A 25,282-nucleotide genomic window follows, 5' to 3' on the forward strand; every position below is an offset into this window, starting at 1 on the left:
CAAGGGCATGTGCCTGGGTTGCGAGCACATCCCCAGCAGGAGGCGTGCAGGAGGCAGCTGATCGATGTTTCTCTTTCATCGATGTTTCTAACTCTCTATCCCTCTCTCTTCCTCTCTGTAAAAAATCAATAAAATATATTTTAAAAAAATAATAAATAAAAAGATTTTTTTCTTGATTTTGAGAGAGAAAGGGAGAAAGAGAAACTTTGATGTAATAGTGAAACATCAATCAGCTGCCTCCTGCATGACCTCACACCCCACAAGGGTCAAGCCCACAACTGGGGTATGTGCCCTGACTGGGAATCAAACCAGCAACCTTTCAGTGCACAAGACAACACCCAACCAACTGAGCCACATTGGCCAGGGCAGTTGTATAACTTTCTTAAACATTTTTCACCCATAATAGTTCCCAGGACAAAATAAATAGACTGTCCTTTCATAATGAGTATAAATTTGTTTCCCTCACATGAAAATGAGTCAGCAAGGCATGAGCTGAATGGTAGTTGCTGGTTTCCACTGATCAATTCAATCTCTTGCTCTACTACTATGACCAACTAAACACATAATGAACCCAGGTGTAACTTGTTTCTATGAAGTCCAGCAAAAATGACCTTATTCCTAACAGCAATCTGGCCCAATGGTTTGTTAACAGATAGTTTTACTTTAAGAGCTGCTTTATTACCTACATACTTGCATTTAAATAATGCAAAAATCAGAGGAATTTACATTTTCCAAAGTAGGATAACATAAGTAGGTTATGGAACACATATAAATCATCGAGGTTTATAGCCTTGGAAAGGCTATAAATGACTTGATTTTATTTATTTAAAGTTATTTTAAAAAATGTTTTTCAATTACAGTTGACATTCAATATTATTTTATATTAGTTTCAGATGTATAGCATAGTAGTTAGACACATATAATTTACAAAGAGATCCCCCCAATAATTCTAGCACCCACTTGGCACCATACTTGATTTTTTTTTTTTTGAGGAAGCACTCAATTAATAGAAAAAGCTAGAAGCAGATCTGGTATGAAACAATAAATACTACTTTGCTTATATAGGACAAACTATAACACCTTCCCAGTTTTGTGCCTCTTTTCTATTCTCCTTTTTTTAATTAAAAATTAAGGTATAATTTTTTACATACAATAAAAAAGATTTTTTCAGTAAACTATTCAAAGAGCTTTGACAAATTATGTTTAAAAACTATCAAAATAGCTAAACAAAAGCAATTCCTCTATTAATATGCTCTATGTCTAGGAAAAAGTCATTTTTCTAAAAGACTAGGATAATTATATATTACACGTTTGTTAAAAATATGAACTTCATTCCAAATAAAAAACATTTTTAGTTTCAAATTGTAAAAAATTATCAACGCAAAACAAACTACGTAATGTCTTCATTTCTAAAAATCTAAATCTGTATCTATTAGTTCTTAGCTTTTAAAATAAAGTAACTATTATGGAGGTATTAAAAATGATGCTTATTTTGTCAAAACTCAGCAAATATACAGTTAAAATTGGTACATTTCATTGTACATAAGATTTAAATATGTTAATCCTAAAATGAAAAATGAAGCACTATAAGTTATTTTTTTAAAAAATAATGTACATGAAGATCACCACACAAAAAAACCTACAGAAAAAGTAAATATGCTTATGCTTTAACAAAAACAGAAAAAAGTCAAATATAAAATAATAAACTAAAAAATAAAATATGTATAGCATGCTCAATTATGTACAAAAGTATTTCTGTTCACATTTTCTATCACCCCTATCACTCCCACCAGAATTGAAGATACTATAATCTACACTGGCATTTCTCAATCTCAGTAATATGGACAGTTTGGGTTAGATACTTCTTTGTTGTGCATCCGTTGCCTCTACTCCCCAGATTCTAGCAGCACTTGTCCCTCATCAGTTGTGACAATCAAAAATGTCTCCAGACATTGCCAAATGTCCTGGAGGGAAAAGGGGGAGGGCAAAATTGGCCCTGGTTGAGAACCACTGATCTGCACCAACAGCTTCCTAACCAGTCTAATAGTATCCTGCCTTCCTTCCTTCCTTGCTGCCATTTCATACCATCCACAGTGACCTTTTAGAACTGCATATCTGATCATGTCACAATATGAACTAAAACCGTTAGTAGCTTTTCACTGCTGTTGGATGGAGTTCTAACTTATGAATATGACCTCCAGAGTTTTGCATGGTTTGGCCTCTCTCTACCTCTACAACTTCATCTGGAATCACACTTTCATTCCAAACCTTCAAACATGCTAAGGTCCTCAACATCTCCCACCCAATTTTCTTCTATCTCTTCTATATGTTCTCTCTGCCTATAAGGCCCTTCAACTTTCATTTTGCCCTCACCTGATGAAATCTCATATCCTTGAAATCTCAGATAAAATAATGCTTTCTTAGGGAAGACTATCTGGACCTCACTGGTCTGGTTAAATACCTATTATAAGTTCATAATGCACCACTCCTTTGTAGCATTTCTAATTGTAGCAATTTTGCATTTTTAATGTAGTTATACTTCTTCCAAATGCCCATGACAGCAAAGATGGTGTATTTTTTGCTCATCATTATATTCCCTTGATGCTAGCCCATAGCAGGTAATACTTATTTTTTCAATGAAAACTGCTTATGCACATATCGCACATTAACACAAAGACTGGCAGTTAAGATTACTCTTGGGAAGTAGCATTGTATATGAATTTCAAAAAAAATCTTTTGTATTTTCCAAATTTTCTTTATCATGAATTGTCTGTATCACCAGGAAAAGAAAAAAAAAAGCATATATATGTATATATAGACCTAAAGGTTGCAGTAAATATCTTCTAGTGTTGAAGATTCTTGCTACTCCGGCCAATGTTAAAACCCATGTCTCAGCCCACTGCTTCTCTGCTGTGTCCCTTGAATGATGAATGAGAATATTGCCACCTCCGGATTCAATCTTTTCTTTGTCTGCAGTGGTAGAAGACTCTCGAACTCGGTCCAACAGATGAAAGAGAACCTGAATATTTATAAAAATACATATAAAAAGTATTGATAATATAGATTAGGAATTATTACAAAAATTATATCTGACAATCTAATCAATCCCCCTATGTTAGAAGAAATTGAACACTAGAAGTATTCTTATATAAGTCATGGAATATGAAAAATTAAAATAAATTAGACTGTTGGGTTGAAGTGTTAGTGGAGCATCTATGGGATAATGTATTAACACTTGGAGTGCGGGTGAATTTCCCGCCAAAATATAAGATGGCTCTGTCTTTTGGTTTTGTTCCATCCACCAAAAGGGTGGATTATGAAAAATTAAAATAAATTAGACTGTTGGGTTGAAGTGTTAGTGGAGCATCTATGGGATAATGTATTAAAAAAGGACAAAACTAATGAGAAGGGTCCAGGCAAAAAAATATAATTATGGGAGACATTTAGATAGAGCTTATAACTGATACTTCAGGATTAGATGAAGATACTTGGAAAAATGAAACAGGAAATGGTTTTAGGACTTGGAAAATGTTTATATTTAAAGGGTAGATTCAGAGGAAGGAATAAGAAAATAAGTTAAAATAAAAATTGAATAGAGAACCAGAAGCATGCTGTGAAACAAACCAAGGAAAGAAATTTCATGGAGAAACTAATCAACAAGGTTAAATGCTACAAAAAAATGAGTAGGATAAGGAATGAGCATATGGCAAAAGACTTGGCAATTAGAAGACTACCTGTAGCCTGTGAACAATTTCTGTAGTTCTCAAATATGGTCTCAAAATCAGCAGCATTAGTTTCACCCAGGAGCGTCATACATATGCAATTCTCAGGCCCCAGGACAAGGGTAAAAAGTCAAACTCTAGAGCAGGGGTAGGGAAAGCCTGGACCATGGGCAGTATAAGACCTGAAAAATCATTTGATCTGGCCCTGACAAGGCAACAGAAGGTGGGAGTAGAAATTCAATAAATCTAGGCACTTTTATCATAACAACATACATTTACACTAAGTGAATTCTATTAAGCAAATGATGTTGTAAGTATCCAAATGCCCACTGGCAGAACAAAGGTTCTGCTCTAGAGGATAGAGTGGTGGCTCAGCAATCTGTGCTTTAGTAAGTCCTCCAGGTGATTCTGTTACTGGCTAAGGTTTAAGAGACTCTGAAGTAGAATAATCTGGAAATCAAATTATAAGGGATAAGGGAGTGCAAGGAAGGTAAGGGAGAAATAAATCCCTGAGAATTAAGCAGCAAGATAAACAATGAAGCTGTTGAAAGGAAAACAGCTATAAGAGAAATTATCAGTTTGCTTTTAAAAACGGTAACAAAAAAGTTAAGCATGTTTCTGATCTGAGGAGCCAGGGGATAAAGTTGAGACAGAACACACAAGGGCTTTTAGTTATTTTTATTAGGAAATGTACATTAATTTTTTAAGAAGACATTTTGAGGTCTCTTTATTAAATTGAAAACATTGTTAAATACAATTAAGGTTTACTATGCTGCCTATTGTCAAATTTACTGATCTCAAAAATTCACAAAAGCAGTGAAAGGATTATAAATAGAATTTTATTAAAATGAAACAGATGGAACAAAAAAGAAGAGCCTAGCTGTTGACTTTGTAAGAAAGTTTTTAGAAGGGAATAAAAAAGAAAAACAAAAAAGAAAACTATATTTAATGAACGTAGAATTTACCAATTGAAGGTGACTTTTGTTTGATGATTCTGCAAGTAAATTTCAGTTGTTGATATTCTTTAATTCATAAAATTCTCATTTGATTATATTATATTTGAATTATGTGTAATGGTTTAGGAATTCCTATTTTTACCACTTGGGAAAATGGGGAAAAAGGGAAGGGCAAAGGCAGAAATCAGAGACAGAGATAAGAGATGAAGACAAAAAAAAAAAAAATGAGGTTCTAAATATTTAATCTGTTTTACGTAAAGTGCAATTTAAAATATGACAAAGCTAACATTTTCAGTTTTGTCAAATGCACAGATGCATGGAGTCAAGACAGTTTCCTCAATAAGTGGTGTTGGGAAAATTAGACAGATACATGCAAAAAAATGAAACTAGACCACCACTTACACCATTCACAAAAATAAACTCAAACTGGATAAAGGACTTAAATGTAAGATGGGAAACCATAAAAATCTCAGAAGAATCCATAGGCAGCAAAATAGCAGACAACCTGGCTGGTGTGGCTCAGTGGTTGAGCATCGACCTATAAACTAGGAAGTTCCAGGTTCAATTCCCGGTCAGGGCACATGCCTGGGTTGCAGGTTCAATCCCCAGTGTGGGGCGTGCAGGAGGTAGCCGATCAATGATTCTATCTCATCATTGATGTTTCTATCTCCCTCTCCCTTCCTCTCTGAAATCAATAAAAATATTTTTAAAAATAGCAGACATATGTCGTAGCAATATCTTTACAAATACTGCTCCTAGGACAATGGAAACAAATGGGACTATATCTAAATAAAAAGCTTCTGCACAACAAAAGAAATCATCAACAAAACAAAAAGAGACCCCACTGCATGCGAGAATGTATTTGCCAATGTTATATCCCATAAGAGCTTAATCTCCAAAATTTATAGGGAACTCATACAACTTAACAAAAGGAAGATAAACAATCCAATCAAAAAATGGACAAAGGACCTAAATAGACCCCTTTCGAAAGAGAACATATAGAAGGCCAAGAGACACATGAAAACATGCTCAAAGTCACTAATCATCCGAGAAATGCAAATATAAACAACAACTAGGTACCATCTCACACCTGTCAGAATGGCTATCATCAACAAATCAACAAACTGACAAGTGCTGGTGAGGATGCGGAGGAAAAGGAACCCTCGTGCACTGCTGGTGGGAATGCAGACTCGTGCAGCCACTGTGGAAGACAGTATGGAGTTTCCTCAAAAATTAAAAATGGAACTCCCATTTGACCCATAATCCCACTTCTAGGACTATATCCCAAGAAACTAGAAACACCAATCAGAAAGGATATATGCACCCCTATGTTCATAGCAGCACAACTTGCAATAGCTAAGATTTGGAAACAGCCTAAGTGCCCATCAGCAGATGAGTGGATTAAAAAACTGTGGTACATCTTCACAATGGAATACTACGCTGCTGTAAAAAAGAAAGAACTCTTACCATTCACAACAGCATGAATGGACCTGGAGAGCATTATGCTGAGTGAAATAAGCCAGTCAGAGAAAGAAAAATATCATATGATCTCAGTCATTTTCAGAATATAATGAACAACATAAACTGATGAACAAAAACAGATCCAGAGACAGAGAAGCATCAAACAGACCATCAATCCTCAGAGGTCAGAGGGAAGGCAGGGGTGGGGCGTGGGGGGGACATTAAGAGATCAACCAAAGGACTTGTATGCATGCATATAAGCATAACTAATGGACACAGACACTAGGGGGATGAAGGCATGTGCTAGGAGGTGGGGATGGCCAGGGAGAGGTCAATGGGGGAAAAAGAGAAAGATGTAATACTTTAAACAATAAAGAATTAATTAAATAAATAATAAATAAATAAATAAATAAATAAGAAAGAGATGGTACCCAAAGTGGATGAAACAAGGAATAGAAGATTAAATTTAAAGTGAAGGGATCTAATACAAGAACCAGTTTTCCCTCCAGAAAGAAAAAGTAAACAGGAAAAAGTTTAATTGAAAAAATATATGTGTGTTCCAATTAAAAGCTGGTAACTCAAGCTAGTTTACAGTACCTTCCAAATAACAGTGTGCCATGTTGAATGCTGTAATAAGGTCCCATGTGCACCAATTGTTGAAAACAGAGTTTGCCCTGCACTCTTCCTGACAGCAGGTCGGGGGTCCACACATAGTTCACCCAATTTTGCATAAAGACACAACCAAAGGCAATCAAATGGTGGTGCAGGGTGGAATGGCCGATTTAAAACAACCCCTTTCTCTTCTGCCTGCTTTTGCTGTGCTGCCTCTTCTTTATTTAATTCTTTTTCAATAATTTCTCCTCTTTGGAAAAAATAATCTGAAATATTCCACTAAAAAGCAAAGTAGAAAAATATCACTTTATCCATAGATTTTATTTTAAAGACATATATAAATATGCAACCCACAGTTGTTTTACTTTTTAGAATAAAACTTCTAAAAATTACTTCAGAAATCTAGAAGGGATTTGATGAAAACATCTCTTTCTCTGTCAAGTGTTTCTATCTGATTTCAGGAGAATATGGGGGAGAAATATTTTACTAACATTAATATTTTTTATAAATTATGAAAAATGTTAAGAACACAGAAAAATAGGGAGTATGTCAATATGTTGATATACCCACCACCTAGATAAAAATTATTAATATTTTATTTTTACTTTATACCTATTTTATAATCTCTACTAGAAAAAGGCTTTAAAAACATAACCCTGAAACCATTATCATACTAACAAAATTATTAACAATTCCTTAATATCATTCCTTAATATAATATGAAGTTAGTATTTTGTAACTTCATACAAGAGCAATTACTATTTCCAAACATATCTTATAACTTCATTCACAACCACAGCAAGGTATGCAAATCAATGAGAATTATATCAATGGTAAAAATGTAGAGTCCAATATCTGTGAACATAAATATAAAATAAAGGAAGTAATATCTAGCAGAAATCAACATTGAATTAATCAACTACTCTTTAGGAGCAATTATATACATACAGAACATGCCTATGTTTTCCCCCATGATTATATTTTTGACGGAAAGTATAGTGTCAGTCACCGGTGATAGACATGGCACTTAACATGTTAATAGCAAAATACTAAGTTATCTAGCTTGTGAGGGGTATTTAAATTTGACTTGTAAAATTCTGAGTTATAATATACATTTAAGAGTCTAAATAACTGCCTTTAAATAAATTTGTACTGGCAACAGCTCTCTACATGTTTACTTTGTGTAATATTTAACAATATCCTAACTTACATTTTATTACTTTTATATGCAAAATAAGTAAAATGAGGCTCAGAAGATCAATAATTTAACAATTAACAAGGAGCAGACAGAATTAAAATACATGTCTAACAGTCTGGGCTCTTACACTATCATGTGCAGTCTCCTTACAGCTAACAAAGCAGTGTTGACAAGCTATGGGACTCCATAAATGGTGAAGCCTTTTATGAAAGTTTTATTTACTAAATAAGTAGTATATCAAAATGTTGCTTCCAAAATAATATTGATAATCAATTAACCCTTACATGAGAGTCAACTGACTCTTTCTCTTCTATGTACTATTACCAGTTTATTAAATCCTCCCAAGAAAACCATGTAAAAAACATATTTCAGCTCCATATGTCAAAATTATTCCAAATAGTCTGCTACTAATGAATTATTTCTTAAATTGTGTCACTTAATCCTTTAAGGAAGATATGTTTGGTATCAGAGTCATTTAAATGATTCCTATAGAGTCAAGTATTTGCTTACCATTCACTCTCTAGGTTATATTATTAAAAGGCAATGATACATACCAATAAACCTATTGAAGTTAAACTAATATTAAGTTCTTGATTATGAAGTCCAAAGCTACCTGCAACATCTACAACTATCTGCAGGCAAGTACAAGGCATTGTTGGTAGAAAATCTGTTACAACCAACTGAAGACACTGAAATGCAGTTCGTATCAAGGATTCTCTGAAAACACAAAAGATAAGAAGTTTATACTCATGCATTTAAACAAAATATAAGGGAAATATATTTTTATCGTAATTGGGACCATGCAAAATTTTATTTTAAAGTTTGAACAAGAAAATCTTCTCTAATATAGATAACCTAGTATTTCAACATTTACAGAGATTTTAAAACAACATGCTTATTTAAAATAATTAATAAAAAATACACAGGTACAGAAATAAAACAGTACACTAGCAAAAGGAAAGGAAAATGTGTATTAATGCCATATTATTTTTTATTTGTATTTTGCACCAACTAGTCCAACAAAACTTAAGACATTAAATGAGAAAGGAAATTGCCTAGAGCTAACCTCTTACCACTATATCCCCAATATCTAACATGATGCCTAGCACGTATACACACAATGAAATACTCACTGAATGAAAATTAGTTCTTTATTCTTTTATATCTATACTATATCTTATTTTTAAATTCTACATCTATAAAATAAAATACTAATTTTGAATTTCATATAAAGAGAATATGAAGTATTTGATTTTTTTAAGATAAATTCTGGTGGCGAAAAATAATGATGAAAATGAATTATAATAGCTAGTACATTGAGTGTTTACTATATCAGGAACTTTGTAAGAGTTTTACATGCATTAATTCACTTCATTCATATAACAACATCGTATTTTATAACTACATTATAGGTTGGAAGAAGAAACTTCAGCTTCATTTAAGCTATAGCTGATATCATTTCACTTTAATCATCTCAATATTTTGTAGGATTTAAGAAAATTTATTACTACAAATAAATTTTTAAAATTTTTAAATAAGACTTCCATAATAGTCTCAAGCATCTCAATCATGTAAAACTCCTAAATTAGTCATCAAAACAAGGTATTACAAATCCTGCTGCAGAATTACACACAAATACATTCAAATTTCTGTTCTCTCCATTGCACTGTCCTACCTTAAACAAATCCATACATTTACTCTAAATGTGCTCTTTCTTCTGAATTCCTTATTTATACTAATAAAAGGGTAATATGCTAATTAGACCGGGTCGACCGGACATCTTCCGGTCATCCGGTCCTCCTCCTGAACAAAGCCACAGTGGTGGGGGCTGAGGCAGAGGCAGTTAAGGATAATCAGGCCAGCAGGGAGGAGCAGTTAGGGGCGATCAGGCCTGCAGGGGAGGGCAGTTAGGGGCAACCAGGCAGGCAAAAAGAGTGGTTAGGGGCGATCAGGCAGGCAGGCGAGTGGTTAGGAGCCAGCGGTCCTGGATTGTGAGAGGGATGTCTGACTGCTGGGATGTCCCCTGCGAGATCGGGCCTATACCAGCAGTCAGACATCCCCCAAGGGGTCCCAGATTGGAGAGGGTGCAGACTGGGCTGAGGGACACACAGCCCCGTGCACAAATTTTGTGCACCAGGCCTCTAGACTATATATATAAAAGCATAAGTGACCATTCAACCGTTCACTATGATGTGCACTCACCACCAGGGGACAGACACTCAACGCAGGAGCTGCCCCCTGGTGGTCAGTGCACTCCCACAACTGCTACGGCAGCACAAGCCTCTCCCACAGACATTCCTCCTGTGTGACCCTCCCCCATCCAGACTGGGACCGGAATAGGGACTGACTGGGTGTGAGCCCGCAGCCGCTTCTCCATCATGGGTATGCTGGTATTGCCCTAGGATGGGTGCACTGAGACCGCAACAGAGTGGCAGCGAGCCTACTGAGCGGCAGCAGCAGGCACAGCGGGGCCAAGATGAGCAGGAGCAGCATGGAGCCTGGCCTGGGCTCTGGCTCCTCCCCGGCCACCTCCTGTTTCATGCACTACTACATCCCTCGGGGATGTTGGACTGCCAGTTTTGGCCCAATCCCTGCAGGCCACACTGAGGGACCCCACCAGTGCACCAGGCCTGTAGTTTAGTTATATGCCTTATGGTAATTTGGACTACTATCCACTAAGCAAAGCCAGAAATCTGGGAATTATTCCTGATTCTGTTTCCTAAAACCCATTCCCCCTAAAAGTTAATCTGTTAATAAGTAGCTCAAATCCATCTCCTCTCTATTTCTAGAGAGCACAGTAGGCTTTCCCATCCACTCCTCCAGGCTGCTTGACACAGTGATACATCTCATATGCATATCAGATACATTTACTCCTCTGATTAAAATCCTAAAATACCTCCCTAATGCATTAAGGATAAGTCCAAATAGTTTATGAAAGCATATAATATCCTTCATAATTTTGGTTCTGTCCTTCTCCAGGGGCATAGGCCCCTCCAACTGGATTATTATACTTCTCTAACATAAAAAACTATTCTCTTACTAGGATATCCTACTTATAGGGTTTGTTCCTTTTCCATAGGATTCTACTTTTAGAGCAGGAGCTATTTATCTGTGTAATCAGAATAACTAGAAAGCATAGTATTTGGAATATACTAGGCACAGAACCAATCCCATATAATAAAAGGAGAAAAACATAATGGCTTAATGACCAGAACAACTGATTGACCAGTCGCTATGAGGTGCACTGACCACCTCTCGGTCCCTCCCGAGTGCGCAGGATCCGATCGCTGGATGGCCAACAGAGAACCACGGGGAACTGGAGTGGGTGGTAGTGGGGCGGGACTGGGGACTGGCGAGCGGGCGAAACGTGGACCTCTTGGTCCCTCCCCCATCCCGCAGGCTCAGATTGATCGCCCGGCCAACAGGGAAATGGGGTGGGTGGAGGCGGCGGGCGGGACTGGGGACTGGCTAACGGGCAGAAAGCAGACCTCTTGGTCCCCCCCCCCCCTCCCCGGGCCTGCAGGCTCCCACAGCTGGATGGCGAACGGGGAACCACGGGGAACTGGGTTGGGCGGCAGTGGGGCGGGACTGGCGAGCGGGCAGACGATGGCCCTGATCGCAGGCTAGGCTTAGGGACCCTACCCACGCACCATTTCATGTGCTGGGCCTCTAGTGTTTAATAAATGAACAAATCAATGAAAAAGGGTTACTTAAAAGCAATTTCTTAGACTTCCCAATATATGCAGAGAGGTCAAGCCATAAATGTAAATTTACTTTTTACCAAGTATTTAACAAAAGAAAGCCCAGTCTTTGGATGTGCTATAAAGTTTGTTATATTGATACATTTATCTTATCATAAGAACCTGTATCCTTGTATAAATGTCAATAAACAGCAATTTTCCCATCCTTCCAAAACAAAAGTGAGCCCTAATAATTCGCTGTAGCCACTTGAGGGTAGAGTTAAGAAAAACTGTAGAACTTGAACGTAAGCAGAAAGAGTATATATAAAAAATTGCCACTACTACAAGATTTTAGGATGGATTCCCTTTTTCTGTTACTTTTTGAAAGTTAATTTGAAACACTTACCCTTGGTCATTTCTGATTGCTCCCATGACTCCAAGCACTAATGGCCATCCAGGTCCAAGACTATCTCCCTGACTCTGCAAAATTTGCAACACACATTCTAGTTGCTTGAGTCGGATATCTGGATGGTTAATACTGGACATCTCCTTTAATGGGTTCAATAAAAGCAACTGCAGTCTCTGAAAAGAGAGCAAGAAAGTAATTAGGACAAGAAGCCCAAAAAGACAGAAAGGCTCTGCTGAGACTTTTTAAGTTCAAAATCACCTCCAATCAGACTGCAATGGTAAACAGAAATTTCATAGTAAAATAAACACTGAATATAATTTTCTAACAGTAATCATTAGGGGTTATTTTGTCATCTATATTGTTTTATAATTTAAGAGAAAATAAAAATCAATCTTTTAAGATGTTAGAATTCAGGATAAATGGGGAGTGACCTTATGTTAAAAGATATTAATAATAAATACATATGGAAATAAATCTCACTAAAGGAAATATATCTATATTTGTAAAAATTTAGATATATTTGTAAAAAGGAAAACAATTTCCAAATTCTAAAATTACCTTTCATTTACTTTATTAATGTATAGCATATGTATTTAAATTTAAAATTCTCAATACTTCTAAAAAATGAATAAGTATGGTAAACAAAGATGACATATAAGCACAAAATCTGCTGGAGAGTTTTTAAAAAAAAGCAGCACTCCTTTCTATTACTTTCAGCAGCTGAAAGCACTTGCTTCATTTTTAACTTTCTTCTCTCCAAAGATTCATTTATTTGGTTCACTGATTGAACACACATTTGTAAGGTCTCACTATGTGTAAGGTATTAAGCTGGACATTGAAGATACACATAAACAAGGGTTTTCTTTTCAAAAAAATTAAGTTGCAGTAGGAAAAAAATATGAAATCACAAATAAAAGCTCTATAAAAATGTAGAGCTTTTCTGTTTTGCCCATCATTTTACTCCAAAAGCTAAAACACTGCCTGCCTTACATACTTTATAAGTATCCTATATAATAAAAGGCTAATATGCAAATCGACCAAACAGCAAAACGACTGGTTGCCATGATGCACACTGACCACCAGGGGGAAGATGCTCAACGCAGGAGCTGCCCCCTGGTGGTCAGTGCACTTCCACAGGGGGAGCACCACTCAGCCAGAAGCCCTGAGCCTGCTCACGGCTGGCGAGTGCAGCAGCAGTGGCGGGAGTCTCTCCCACCTCCGCAGCAGTCGGATATCCCCCAAGGGCTCCCAGACTGCTAGAGGGCGCAGGCTGGGCTGAGGGACCCCCCACCCCAAGTGCACAAATTTTGTGCACTGGGCCTCTAGTTTGATGAATAAATTTGTAGAATACAATTACAATACAGTAAGATAATGAGAGCAATGGAAATAGTTGCTTCATTAAATGCTTCATTCCAACTCAATCTTCAAACAATAAACCTTTGGTGTACTTTTAAAAACTGTATAAAATATATATGAATGATTAGGTGAGTCAGGACAAAGGACTCAAGACTAATGTAAACTATGAAAACATAAAATAACTTTGTAAATTATTGAAAAATAAAAATCTATTTTACTGTGTTCATCCCTTCTGCCACTTGTTTTCTCCCAATGTAAGGGTAATGAGAAGAAAAATGTCATAGACAGGTAAGGACCAAAGAAAGAAAAAGAGACTAATAAAATAGGGCCCCAAAATGAAGCCCCAACACTGAAAGTTCTGGACTGGGAGACAAATTCCAGGTAGTTTATTAACTTAGTTCAATGTCATGCACAAGAAAGTTTCTACAACATTAGATAACAATAGTCCTAAATATCCAGGTACATCAACCTGGAGACCCATGGCCTACATATCATTGATTAAGCAACAAAACCCAATTTTAAAATACCAGCCATTTGATAAATTAAGAAAAAATTACATATGGAAGATGATTTTACATTAAATATTCTTTTTTAAAAAGATTTTTTTCTACCTGGTTTTGTGAAAGTGGAGGATCATGGTTAAATGTTAACCCTGCTTTAATAAGTGAAGTTAAAGCTTCTGCTCCCCATTCTCTCATTCGAGAATTTGGATGCTGGCAGACCTGAAGGTAAATACATTGAACAAAAATTAAATATATAACTTATATACTTAAGCTTACATATTAATTTGAGAAAATAAAAATAAAAACATTACATTTTTTATCCTTTCACATTTAAAAAATTATATCAAATATTCATCAATAAGGGTTGAAGGAAATATTGTATCCAAAATATAGGTAAGCTTACCTTCTGAATAATGGGTAAGAGGAAGCAATAGAGAGACAGAAGATAAAAGATGAAATCAAACAAGTCACAGAAAAGAGAGGATTTCATAAAAGTAAATGATGTCATCAGAATAAACAAAAGAAGCAGATACTAATGTTTCTAATTAGGTCTACCCACATAAATAATGTGCTACAATTTTAAAAATGGCATTTTTTGCCATTTGAGGAGACTATCCATAATAAAGAAATCTGCATATGTCCTTTAATAGCTCATAAAAGTAATCCAAATAAAATGGGGGTGGGAGGGGGGAGGAGAAAAGCACTAGCACTTTTGTTTTTCTTATTAAAAGTAATACCTTTGTCAGGTTACTAAATTAGTATCAAATGATCATGGCATCATAAACCAAAACTGCACATACACATGTATACTGATAGAAGCAGCTATTATTAAGCTTATGATTAAGAATCACCCCAACTTGAATACTAGAGAATACAAATCCAGATAAAATTCCCTGGTGCCATCTACAAGTAGTGATACCAAACAGGTTTTTCCCCTTGTAGGAGATCTATCTCATAATCATGGGAAAGGCTGTAAAACAGGAGAGTTTACTACTAAAACTGTCCCAATTGCCTTGAACTAGCTAAAAATAAGGTGATTAAAAGATTGTATCATAAAAGAAAGGGAACCCAAACTAACAGCTGAAGGAGACTTTAGAGATTTTATTGATATGGCACCCATTTTCAGCCCAAAACAAAAAGAATTCTTTCAATAAGGCAAATAACTTTAGTCCCTGATAAAAATGTATAGATAAAATTAATCCTGATTTTGTGTATGGATATCCAGAGTCATTAGTTCATTGTGTTAAGTCTTTATTCTTAACAAAAATAAATAAATATAATAATTTTTAAAAAGAGGTTACCTCTAGTAGATGACCAGTTAGAGGTCTCCATAGAATTTCTATTCGGTGCATGTTAACTAGACCAGTTTCTAACAATTTAGCAACAGCAAAAAGAGAGGGTTCCTAGAGAGAAAACATATTACATCTTGATATTTAAAGAAAAATTTGAGTACTTGAACTATAAATGAAACTGAGAACACTCTGAAGAGCATGACTATAACTAATATATGACTAGTTAGTACAAAGTTAGCAATAAAGATAATAAAAACTCAGTCCTCATGAGATAAGCCTTTCTGCCCAACCGCAAGTATCCAGAATAGCTCCTAATATGAAAATTTAATTATAAAGAGAATGCATTAGTGAGGGAAAAGTGAAATTCAAAAATTTCAGACACAGAAAATGACTAGTTTTCTAACCAGAAGGAAAGAATTCTGCTATGGGCTGAACTGTGTCCCTCTAAAACTCACATGTTGAAACCCTAACCCCTAATGTTACAGTACTTGGAGATAGAGCCCATGAGATCATTGACATTAAATGAGGTCATAGGATTATACAATCCTGATACAATAGGATTAGTGTCCTTATGAGAAAAGATACCAGAGAGCTTGCAAGCACATACTCCCTCTCCCTTGATCTCATTGAAGAAAATGTATAGATATCCTGGCCTCATACCCAAAGATTCTTACTCAGGAAGCCTAGAATGTGGCCCTGACATTTATATTTTCAAAAAAATCTCATAGCTGACTTCGATGCACACAAAAGTCACTAATGAAATGGTTTAAAATGGAGGTCTGGAATGAGACATATATGGGTTTAATCCAAGCTTCACCAATTACAAAATAGGTGATCCCAGGCAAATTACTTAAGCTATTTCATATTTCATCTATAAAATGGGGATAGTGCTACTCAACCTCACAGAGTTGTTTTCAATAATTAAATAACATACTGTAGTGTCTGACATTCAGTAAACAAACTATTATTTTGCTTTATTATTCATTATTATGCTTTATTCTGTTTTGTTATTTTTGTTATTGATATGACCATGGTACTATGCCTGCACAAGTATCATTAACATCACCTCCTTCTAAAAAAGAATTTGAAGGCTTTACCATCAGCTACTTCCTTAACACATTAGCACAAATTCCTGCAATGAGGACCAAAATGAGATGACTGGTCACTATAAAGCCACAGCTAAAGAACATTAATATATACATCTTTAATACCTAGAATATTTAACTTACACTGATAACTAATAAACTTTAAAAATGTAAAAAATAAGATGTTTCTACTCATTTTAGTATCTGCATATTTAGAATTTTTATAGAAAGCACAGGGGTTTTTTTGTTTTGCTTTCCACCAGTTTTTGTTTTTTCTTTATTGATTAAGGTATTACATATGTGTCCTTATCCCCTCATTGTCCCCCCACACCCCACCCCCCACTCATGCCCTCACCCCTCTGGTGTCTGTGTCCATTGATTAGGCTAATATGCATGCATACAAGTCCTTTGGTTGATCTCTCAGAAAGCACAGTTTAATAATACTCTCTTATGCCTACATCAACAAACATTTTTGGCACTAGCCAGTTTGACTCAGTGGATAGAGCTTTGGCCCATGGGCTAAAGGGTCTCAGGTTCGATTCCAGTCAAGGGCATGTATCTCAGTTGCAGGCTTGATCCTCAGCCCTGGTCAGGGTGGGAGGCAACCAGTCAATGTGTCTTTCTCACATCGATGTTTCTCTCTCTGTCTCTTCCCTCCCTTCTACTCTCTCTAAAAATCAATGGAAAAATATCCTTGGGTGAGGATTAACAACAACAACAAAAATCATTTTTGGCCAAAACCGGTTTGGCTCAGTGGATAGAGCGTCGGCCTGCGGACTGGAGGGTCCCGGGTTCGATTCCGGTCAAGGGCATGTACCTTGGTTGCGGGCATATCCCCAGTGGGAGATGTGCAGGAGGCAGCTGATCGATATTTCTCTCTCATCGATGTTTCTAACTCTCTGTCTCTCTCCCTTCCTCTCTGTAAAAAAAATCAATAAAATATATTTTTAAAAAAAAAATCATTTTTGCCCAGCCAGTGTGGGTCAGTGGTTAAGAATCAATCCAGGGTGAGGCAAATGTAGGTTTACATTGTTTGTATGGAAAGTAATACAATAATTAATAAATAATAATACAAGAATAAACTGTTTTGCATACTCACAACCATAAACCTACTTTTGCCCTACCCTGTATTATTGTTTTAAATTAATAAATAATAATAATTTCTCTATAAGTACATTTTTCTTGTGTACTGAATATTTTTCAAAATATTTTTAAAAAGAATAATACAGCACCACATTTAGAAATAAATTCTATAAAATGTCACAATAATACTTACAATTTATGATTGGGACAATACAAGATTTAAATCAAGGAATATATGTCTCAGTTTCTCTTGCCTTTTTTGGGACAGAAAATAAGGAGCTTATCATTTCTTTCTGAAGGTAATAAATGACTCTCCCTACCTTGAAAATTAATTTTTTGCTTTGTTCATTGACGACATGAATAGAAAATACTTTTGAGACAATGTCTTTCTATATTCAAAATATCATTCCTATTATAACTGGGAAGCACAGGAATATTTTGATTTATTTATATCTTAAAAATTATTTAAAGTAAAATGCTTTCTACATTTTACAATGAATAAATATAGTTGGACTATTTATACATAAGTGAAGACTCCCAGGAAATGATTAAAAAACATAGAATGCAAATATGTTTAAATCAAAATTTGATTTATGATCCATAAACAGCAAAAACTCAACAGAGTAGGGTTAGCTTACAAGATATTGGTCCCATTAGTAAGATACTAATATCATGATGAGTACACACCTTATTTAATTAAGTAATGTACTATATTTAAAACAAAGAGGTAGAATACCACACCTTATTATTTCCATAGGCCATATCCATTGCTTCTACGGATAAGGAGCAAAGCGCATTTATTAAATGGTGCAATGATACGTCATCAAGGTACCTGAAATAAAAAATGAATAAGCCATTCTGATCTAAAATAAATAGCTAATAATAATGTTTCTACCAATTTAAAAACCTGATCTTACTGTGAGCTTTCAAACAATCTTGAAAGTATATTGGAAATCACTGGTAAATCTGTCATCACTGCTGTTGTTAGAACCTAAGAGAAGAATAAAATTAATGTAACATATGAACATTGTGGGAAGCACTAATTGAGTAAGAATGACTAGAACTTACTGTACTGGGTCCTTCTACAGCTCTCCCAGGTTTCAAGGCACCACCACTACTAGGCTTTAATCCCAGAATCCATACAAGATGCTGAAAATGTTTTTAAAAATCAAAACAAATAAATTTATAAGCATAAAAATTCTAATAATGAAAATTAAAACTCAGTAGTAACTTTTAATAACTAAAACTAAAATCAGTAGTAGGCTTCTAACAACCAAATTTAAATCAGCAATTAATAGTCATATAAAATACTTATTACACCAAGCATAAGCAGTAGAACTTAGTCTAGAACTTAGGCCATTATGAGAAGTATTCCATTATTTCATACAACATAAGCCATGTCTTCTTTCCCTTCCAACTTCTCCCTTGTCATATTTACTGCTTATTCCTTCAGCCTGTTCAAAGTACCAATCGACATTGCTTAGTTTAATTGTTAGCACTTAGCTATAAAACAAAACCGACCTCTGATCCAGATTCTACAACATACCTGTAGAGTTGCCAAGACAAGTTGCCACGATGTTCCAAGAACAGCCCCATGACAGTGTGCCAAGTTAAGTAAAGTCCTCATACACTGGATATTTTTGGATGTTAACTATTTAGAAAAGGATATATTTGCAGAACTGTTATGCATTCTTGAAAATTAAAAGCTTATACAGCAGCATTATCAAATTCAAATTAAAAAAAACCACCAAAAATATTAAGAAAATAGGTTTGGATGGTTTTACACAGAATACATTCATTTCCTTAAAAGTTGTGTTATCATACTTGATTATGATAACGTCAACTGCATATTTATCTAATTTCTTCTAAAGATAACACCCAGGTAAAAGAAAGTAAATAAGTATAAAGATACACTTTGGCAAAAAAGATACAAAAGTTTCCTTGAAAGTTAACTGGCAAACAAGAAAAGAACAAGTACTCTACCATTACTGTTCCTTGAGGCTGGACTGCTAGTGGCTGACCCACTGCCACTACTTGCTGGTGAGATTCACTTGATGGACTTATCATCATAACACTTTGGCCCTGAATGGAATATGCTACAATAGAAACGAATACCTAAGTAATTCAAATATAACTTTTATGTTGCATTCAAAGTAATGTTATATTTTAAGACATTAATTTGACGAAACTAAATTCAATGATGACTTAGTTACTTATACGCAAACACTTTTAAAACTCGGGAAGGGCAAAAACAAAGGCAAGTTAAGCAAATATTAAGTAAATTAATTTTCTATGTAACTTTAACAAATTATATAACTTTGGTAGACTTCTTTGTAAGAACTTAGAATTAGGACTCTATTTTAAACATGTATTCCCAGTAAACTTTTCAATTAAAGTTAGAGACCAAAATTCACATTTTCAGTTTAAAAATTGAATATCTTATTGAAATATATTTACATTGCATGGAAGAAACTTGAATGTTTTGAAAGTATTCAACAAGGAAAAATTTTTTGAATATCTATTTAATATAAGTAGTTGCAAACATTACTGTTCTACTAGTTCCACTGGAAAAAACATACAAACCACCACTATTTCGACAATATATAATAGTTTACAAAGGATTTCCAGATTTATCTTCACCATTATTGCTTAAAATTAATGTCATTTTCCCCTACTCTAATTTCCATTATTTTTTAAAAGATGAAAAAAACTGAGGTTCAGGGACATTAACTTCTCACAGAGGGCACAGAGTCAGTGAATAGAAGAGCAGAGGCTTGAACTAAGAAGTTCTATAATATTTTCTCTATGCCATGTCAGCCCACTAGATGAAGAGAACTTTGAGTAAACTGAAGTCTTACATTTATTGGAAAGGGTGGCTGCAGTGGTGGTATTCAACACAGTAAGAGCATAATGGGGAGGCAGGGAACCTTTGCATATTGCAGTTATAAAGGCATCTCTTGAAGTTACTAGGCCCAGTCTTCCACAAAGAGCAGCCATAGTCAGTTCAGCTTTTAAAATATTCTCAGTGGCAGCTTCATCTGTGCTGAAAAAATAAAGTATTTCATTAATGTGATTAATATGATTAATTTATTTTTAATTACAGTGCAAACTATGTGGAATTAGGTATTTAAGGAAGTTTTAAGAAAATTTATTAAAAATTGTCAAAATCAATATACTTAATGAGGAATGTTAATTAACATATACCTGAAAATTAAAAATATCATTTTAAAATCAGTAAATTCTGCAATTCTGAAGAAAAACAGCCAAGAAATTGAATACTATGATTATAATACTTGTAATAGTAAGGTTTGAAATGAAAAAGGCATTCTGTAATTTTAGGACTTTTTTTTCCTAAAACACTAACAACAATTCTGGTGGGGAGCAAGGCAAGGATAGAATAAGGGAGGAGAATCAAAACAAAGAATAATGCCCTGGCTGGTATGGCTCAGTTGGTTGGGCATCATCCCCTGCACCAGGAGGTTGCCAGTTCAATTCCCAATCAGGGCACATGCCTGGTTGTAGGCTCAATCCCTGGTAGGGGGTATGCAGGAGGCAGCCGATCAATGTTGTGCTCTCACATCAATGTTTCTCCCTCTCCCTCTCCCTCTCCCTCTCCCTCTCCCTCTCCCTCTCCCTTCTTCTCCCTCTCCTCTCCTCTCCTTCCCTCCCCTCCCCCCCTCCCTCTCCCTTTCTCTCTCCTTTCCTCTCTCTCTAGGAATCAGTAAACCATTCTAAAAAAACAAACAAAATAAAACAAAGAATAATATTATACACATATAAAAACTAAAATTAGAAAATAATTCTTAGGACAAATTTAAGTAAACTATTTTAGTGTTTTTTTTTTAATTGTCAAATGCAATATAAAACTTACAAAGACTTAATACCTGGCATCAAGAAGGAGTGAGAGAGCAGCAAGTAGACCACACCAGCAGGCATTCACCATTTCTTCCCAAACAGCTCTATTAACTTAAACAAAGCAAAATAAAGCAAAAAAAAATAAACTACTTGATGATAATTATAGATGTCATAGTACTTGACAATATGTCAAATTCTAAAATCTCCCTGGTCATCTTATAATATATCAAATATTCCACCAACAACTCAACTATTCAATATTAAAGCTATTATATTTAAAATATATCTGAATAAATAAAAACTTAAAAACTACATTATAGTTTCAGAATTTAGCAAGCCTTAAAACTAAGTTATTTTAAAATATCAATGGTAAGATATTTCTATATACAAGTTAACTTATATCTTTTAAGTATACATATCAGATCAATTCCTATTCCTTTCCCCTTCATTGGGCCTCTAGTTTTAATACATAATTAATACATATGTGACCCTATGTGACCAGCTGGCAATGAGTCAATGTAATAAGACTGATTATATACATTGGGGATCAAACAAAAAAGTAAACATGTTGAGTAAAATGGGATCAAGTTTCTCTCTATGGAAGAAGGGAATTACAAATATGGAAATCTAAAAATAGACCTTGTCATATTAAACTGGAATTAGAAAAACTGGTGTGACCTCTTGATATTTCACACAGAGAAATGTTTTTTTAAATGTAGAGAGATGTGTGCTTGTGTGTATTTCCTATTCAAGTACCAAGAAGTTTACCTAGTGCCCATGTGTTAGTATCTAAATACTATTCTCCACTAAAAGGAACTAGGACTCCTTGGAAAAATAACTGATTGCTGAACTCGGCAAGACAAAAAACAAGGTAAGCATGGAACATTTTGTTGTATCAGATAGTAAGAGTGCTCAGAAAATGACAAAAGGACATGAGGCACACGTGCTATCTTGAAAGGGGGTCCCCACTGGCCCTGTCGAAGATATCTGAGAGTCAAACCAAATAATGATAATCATAGATTATAATCCTTTGAATAAAATAGGAATCCAAGAATTTATAAATAAAGGAAAAAAATGAGGGAAATATCTTTTAAAGTAAAGGTCTCAAAGTATTTCTCCACAAAAAGTTACTAATTAACTTTACACAGAAGAAACATGGTAGACATCATATTAACCAAATGATAAAAGTTAATATCACCAATTATGAAGCATATTGACGTTTGCTGAACACAGTAAGTATACCACAGCAACATTTCTGTGGTAGCTCTGCCAAAAATGATTAAATGGAATTTAATTATGAGGAACCAAAGGACAAACCAAAATTGACTAGCCTGTACTCTTAAAAAAATATCAAGGTCATATAAAACATGAAAAGAATTAAGGAACTTTCCCAGATTAAAGGACAGTACAGAGTCATAGAACGAAATTTAATAGGTGATCCAGGAACATAAAGGGGCAACTGACAAAATTTAAATGGGGTCTGGAATTCAATGGTAATATTGGATTGATGCTAAATTTTTAATGGGAACTGTACAGTAGTTCTGTCCTTAATTCTAGAAAATACACATTAAAATATTAAGGGATAATGGGGCCTCATGTCTGCAACTTATTAAAATGGTCCAGAAAAAAAGTATAGTGACATGTATATAAATAGAAAGAATGGTAACACAAATAGGGTGGTGTTAACAACTGGGAAATCAGGGTGAAGAATATATGAGAACTCTGTTATTTTTGCAACTTTTCTATAAATTTCAAATTATTTCCAAATAAAATTACAAATATAGAATCACAATAACACACCTATTTCCTTATCCATTTCGTCTGCTGTTGACTGTAATTCTTGCTGTTCTGATGACTGTGTTGTTGAAGAAGCAGCTTCACTGCTAGTCTGACATTCCATTTCAGTCTCTCCCAACTCTCCTTCAATCATACTAGTGATGCCACGGACAAGGTCTAGCAAACAATGGAATGCCACAGACATGGCATAACCTTCTGGTATAGTTGGGGGCTCAACTTTGTCCAACATCTCTAGGCTGAAATTATGAAAAAACCAGAACACTAATGAGAAGCTACAATGATGAAAATACATGAAACTAGTTCTATAATATGTAAATTCTAGAAATTAAATTTAATAGAATAGTAAAAGTGGACATTACTGTTTGTTTTCTCTTCCTACATCTAAGAAACTGATTAGAAAAATTACAGCCTGACCACTGCCATAACTAATTATTTGAATAATTTACTTTTTGCCTCTCCCCCAATTGTGCCAATATTTTCATGAATTGTTGATATTAAAAAAATAAAGACTGGGGTGGGGGGTAAGAGATCAACCAAAACACTTGTATGCATGCATATAAGCATAACCAATGGACACGGACACTAAGGGGGTGAGGGCATGTGCTGGGGGGTGGAGGTGGCCGGGGAGAGGTCAATGGGGGAAAAAGGAGACATATGTAATACAATATGTAATACTTTAAGCAATAAAGAATTTAAAAATAAATAAATAAATAAAGACCTACATACAAAATAGATTAAGACTTAACTGACTATAAAACATCTTAAACTCTGACCTGGTGCTTTTAAAATAAGGTGTTATCGAACCATATCAAAATTACAACTAAAATACAGAACAACCATCATTCAGAACTGCCTGAAAGCTAGTTGATTGGAAGTTGTACAACTAGAGAAATAAAGAAGAAAGCACATTGAGACTGGTAGGAGGGCTGGAGGCAGGGAATGGGCTGTTCCAACACCTATGTGTGCTTAATCTGGTGAAAGATTGTCTCTGTGGAGGCAGCCTGTGAGGAGCACGGGATCCCAGCCCCAGACCAGACCCCCAAACCCAGGAGACATAGCAGCTCTATCTATACATAGAAACAAACACAGGGAAGCAGCCAAAATGCGGAGACAAAGAAACATAGAAACAAGCAAACTACTGGATACAGAATTCAAAACCATAGTTGTAAGGTTAATCAAGGATCTTTATAAGACTTTCAAGGATCTAAGTGAGAATGTAAAAGGCATGAAAAAGGACCAGTCAGAAATTAAGCATACATTAACTGAAATAATTTACAGGGATTCAACAGTAGAGTAGAGGATTCCAAGAAGCAAATCAACAAATATGAGGAAGCAAAAAACACCCAAGCAGAAGAGAAAAAAAAAAAAATCCAAAAAAATGAAGCTAGTGTAAGGAGCCTCTGGGATAACTTCAAGCATACCAATTGCATTACGGGGGTGTCAGAAGGAGAAGAGAGAGATAAAGATATTTAGAACTTCTTTGAAGAAATAATGACAGAAAACTTCCCCTACCTGGTGAAAGAAATAGACTTATGTGTCCAGGAAGTGCAGAGTCCCAAACAAGAGGAACCCCAAGAGGTCCACACCAAGACACATCATAATTAAAACTAGAGGCCTGGTGCACGAAATTCATGCACTGGGGGTAGAAGGGTCCCTCAGCCCAGCCTGCGCCCTCTCACAGTCCGGGACCCCTCTCTCCTTACTGCCCACCTGCTCACTGCTCCTTATGCGCTTGGCTTGCTGCTCCTTAACGCTGCCACGGAGGCGGGAGAGGCTCCTGCCACCGCCACTGCGCTTGCCAGCCATGAGCCCAGCATCTGGCTGAGCGGCGCTCCCCCTGTGGACCGCACTGACCACCAGGGGGTAACTCCTGCATTGAGCATCTTACCCCATGGTGGTCAGTGCGTATCATAGTGACTGGTCATTCTGGTCATTCCTCCGTAATGATCGCTTAGGCTTTTATTATATAGATGCCAAGGGTTAAAGACAAAGAGAGAATTTTCTCTTAAAATCAGCAAAAAAAGCATTAGTTAGCTACAAGACAGTGCCCATATATATGACTGTTGGCTAACTTCTCAACAGAAACTTTGCAGGCCAGAAGGGAATGGCAAGAAATATTCAAAGTGATGAATAGCAAGGACCTATAACCAAGATTATTCTACCCAACAAAACTCTCATTTAGAACTAAGCATCAGATAAAGACCTTCACAAAGAAAAAAAAAAGCTAAAGGAGTTTATCACCACCAAAGCAGTATTACATGAAATGTTGAAGG

The 25,282-nt window shown here is 35.5% G+C and overlaps 1 protein-coding gene across 1 annotated transcript in view; it reads right to left on the minus strand.

The window, feature by feature from the left end:
* MON2 (MON2 homolog, regulator of endosome-to-Golgi trafficking) overlaps positions 1-25,282 on the minus strand; it is a 110,866-nt gene that overhangs the window by 33,427 nt on the left and 52,157 nt on the right. The window contains 14 exon segments of the mRNA XM_006100679.3: positions 2,821-3,019; positions 6,737-7,030; positions 8,504-8,666; positions 12,036-12,211; positions 14,006-14,116; positions 15,199-15,300; positions 18,099-18,189; positions 18,275-18,348; positions 18,426-18,506; positions 18,904-19,008; positions 19,341-19,453; positions 20,216-20,400; positions 21,242-21,323; positions 23,013-23,245. Coding sequence (XP_006100741.1) covers positions 2,821-3,019; positions 6,737-7,030; positions 8,504-8,666; positions 12,036-12,211; positions 14,006-14,116; positions 15,199-15,300; positions 18,099-18,189; positions 18,275-18,348; positions 18,426-18,506; positions 18,904-19,008; positions 19,341-19,453; positions 20,216-20,400; positions 21,242-21,323; positions 23,013-23,245 — 2,009 coding nt within the window.

This window comes from Myotis lucifugus, unplaced genomic scaffold, assembly GCF_000147115.1.
Source record: "Myotis lucifugus unplaced genomic scaffold, Myoluc2.0 scaffold_323, whole genome shotgun sequence".
Lineage (NCBI taxonomy): Eukaryota > Metazoa > Chordata > Mammalia > Chiroptera > Vespertilionidae > Myotis > Myotis lucifugus.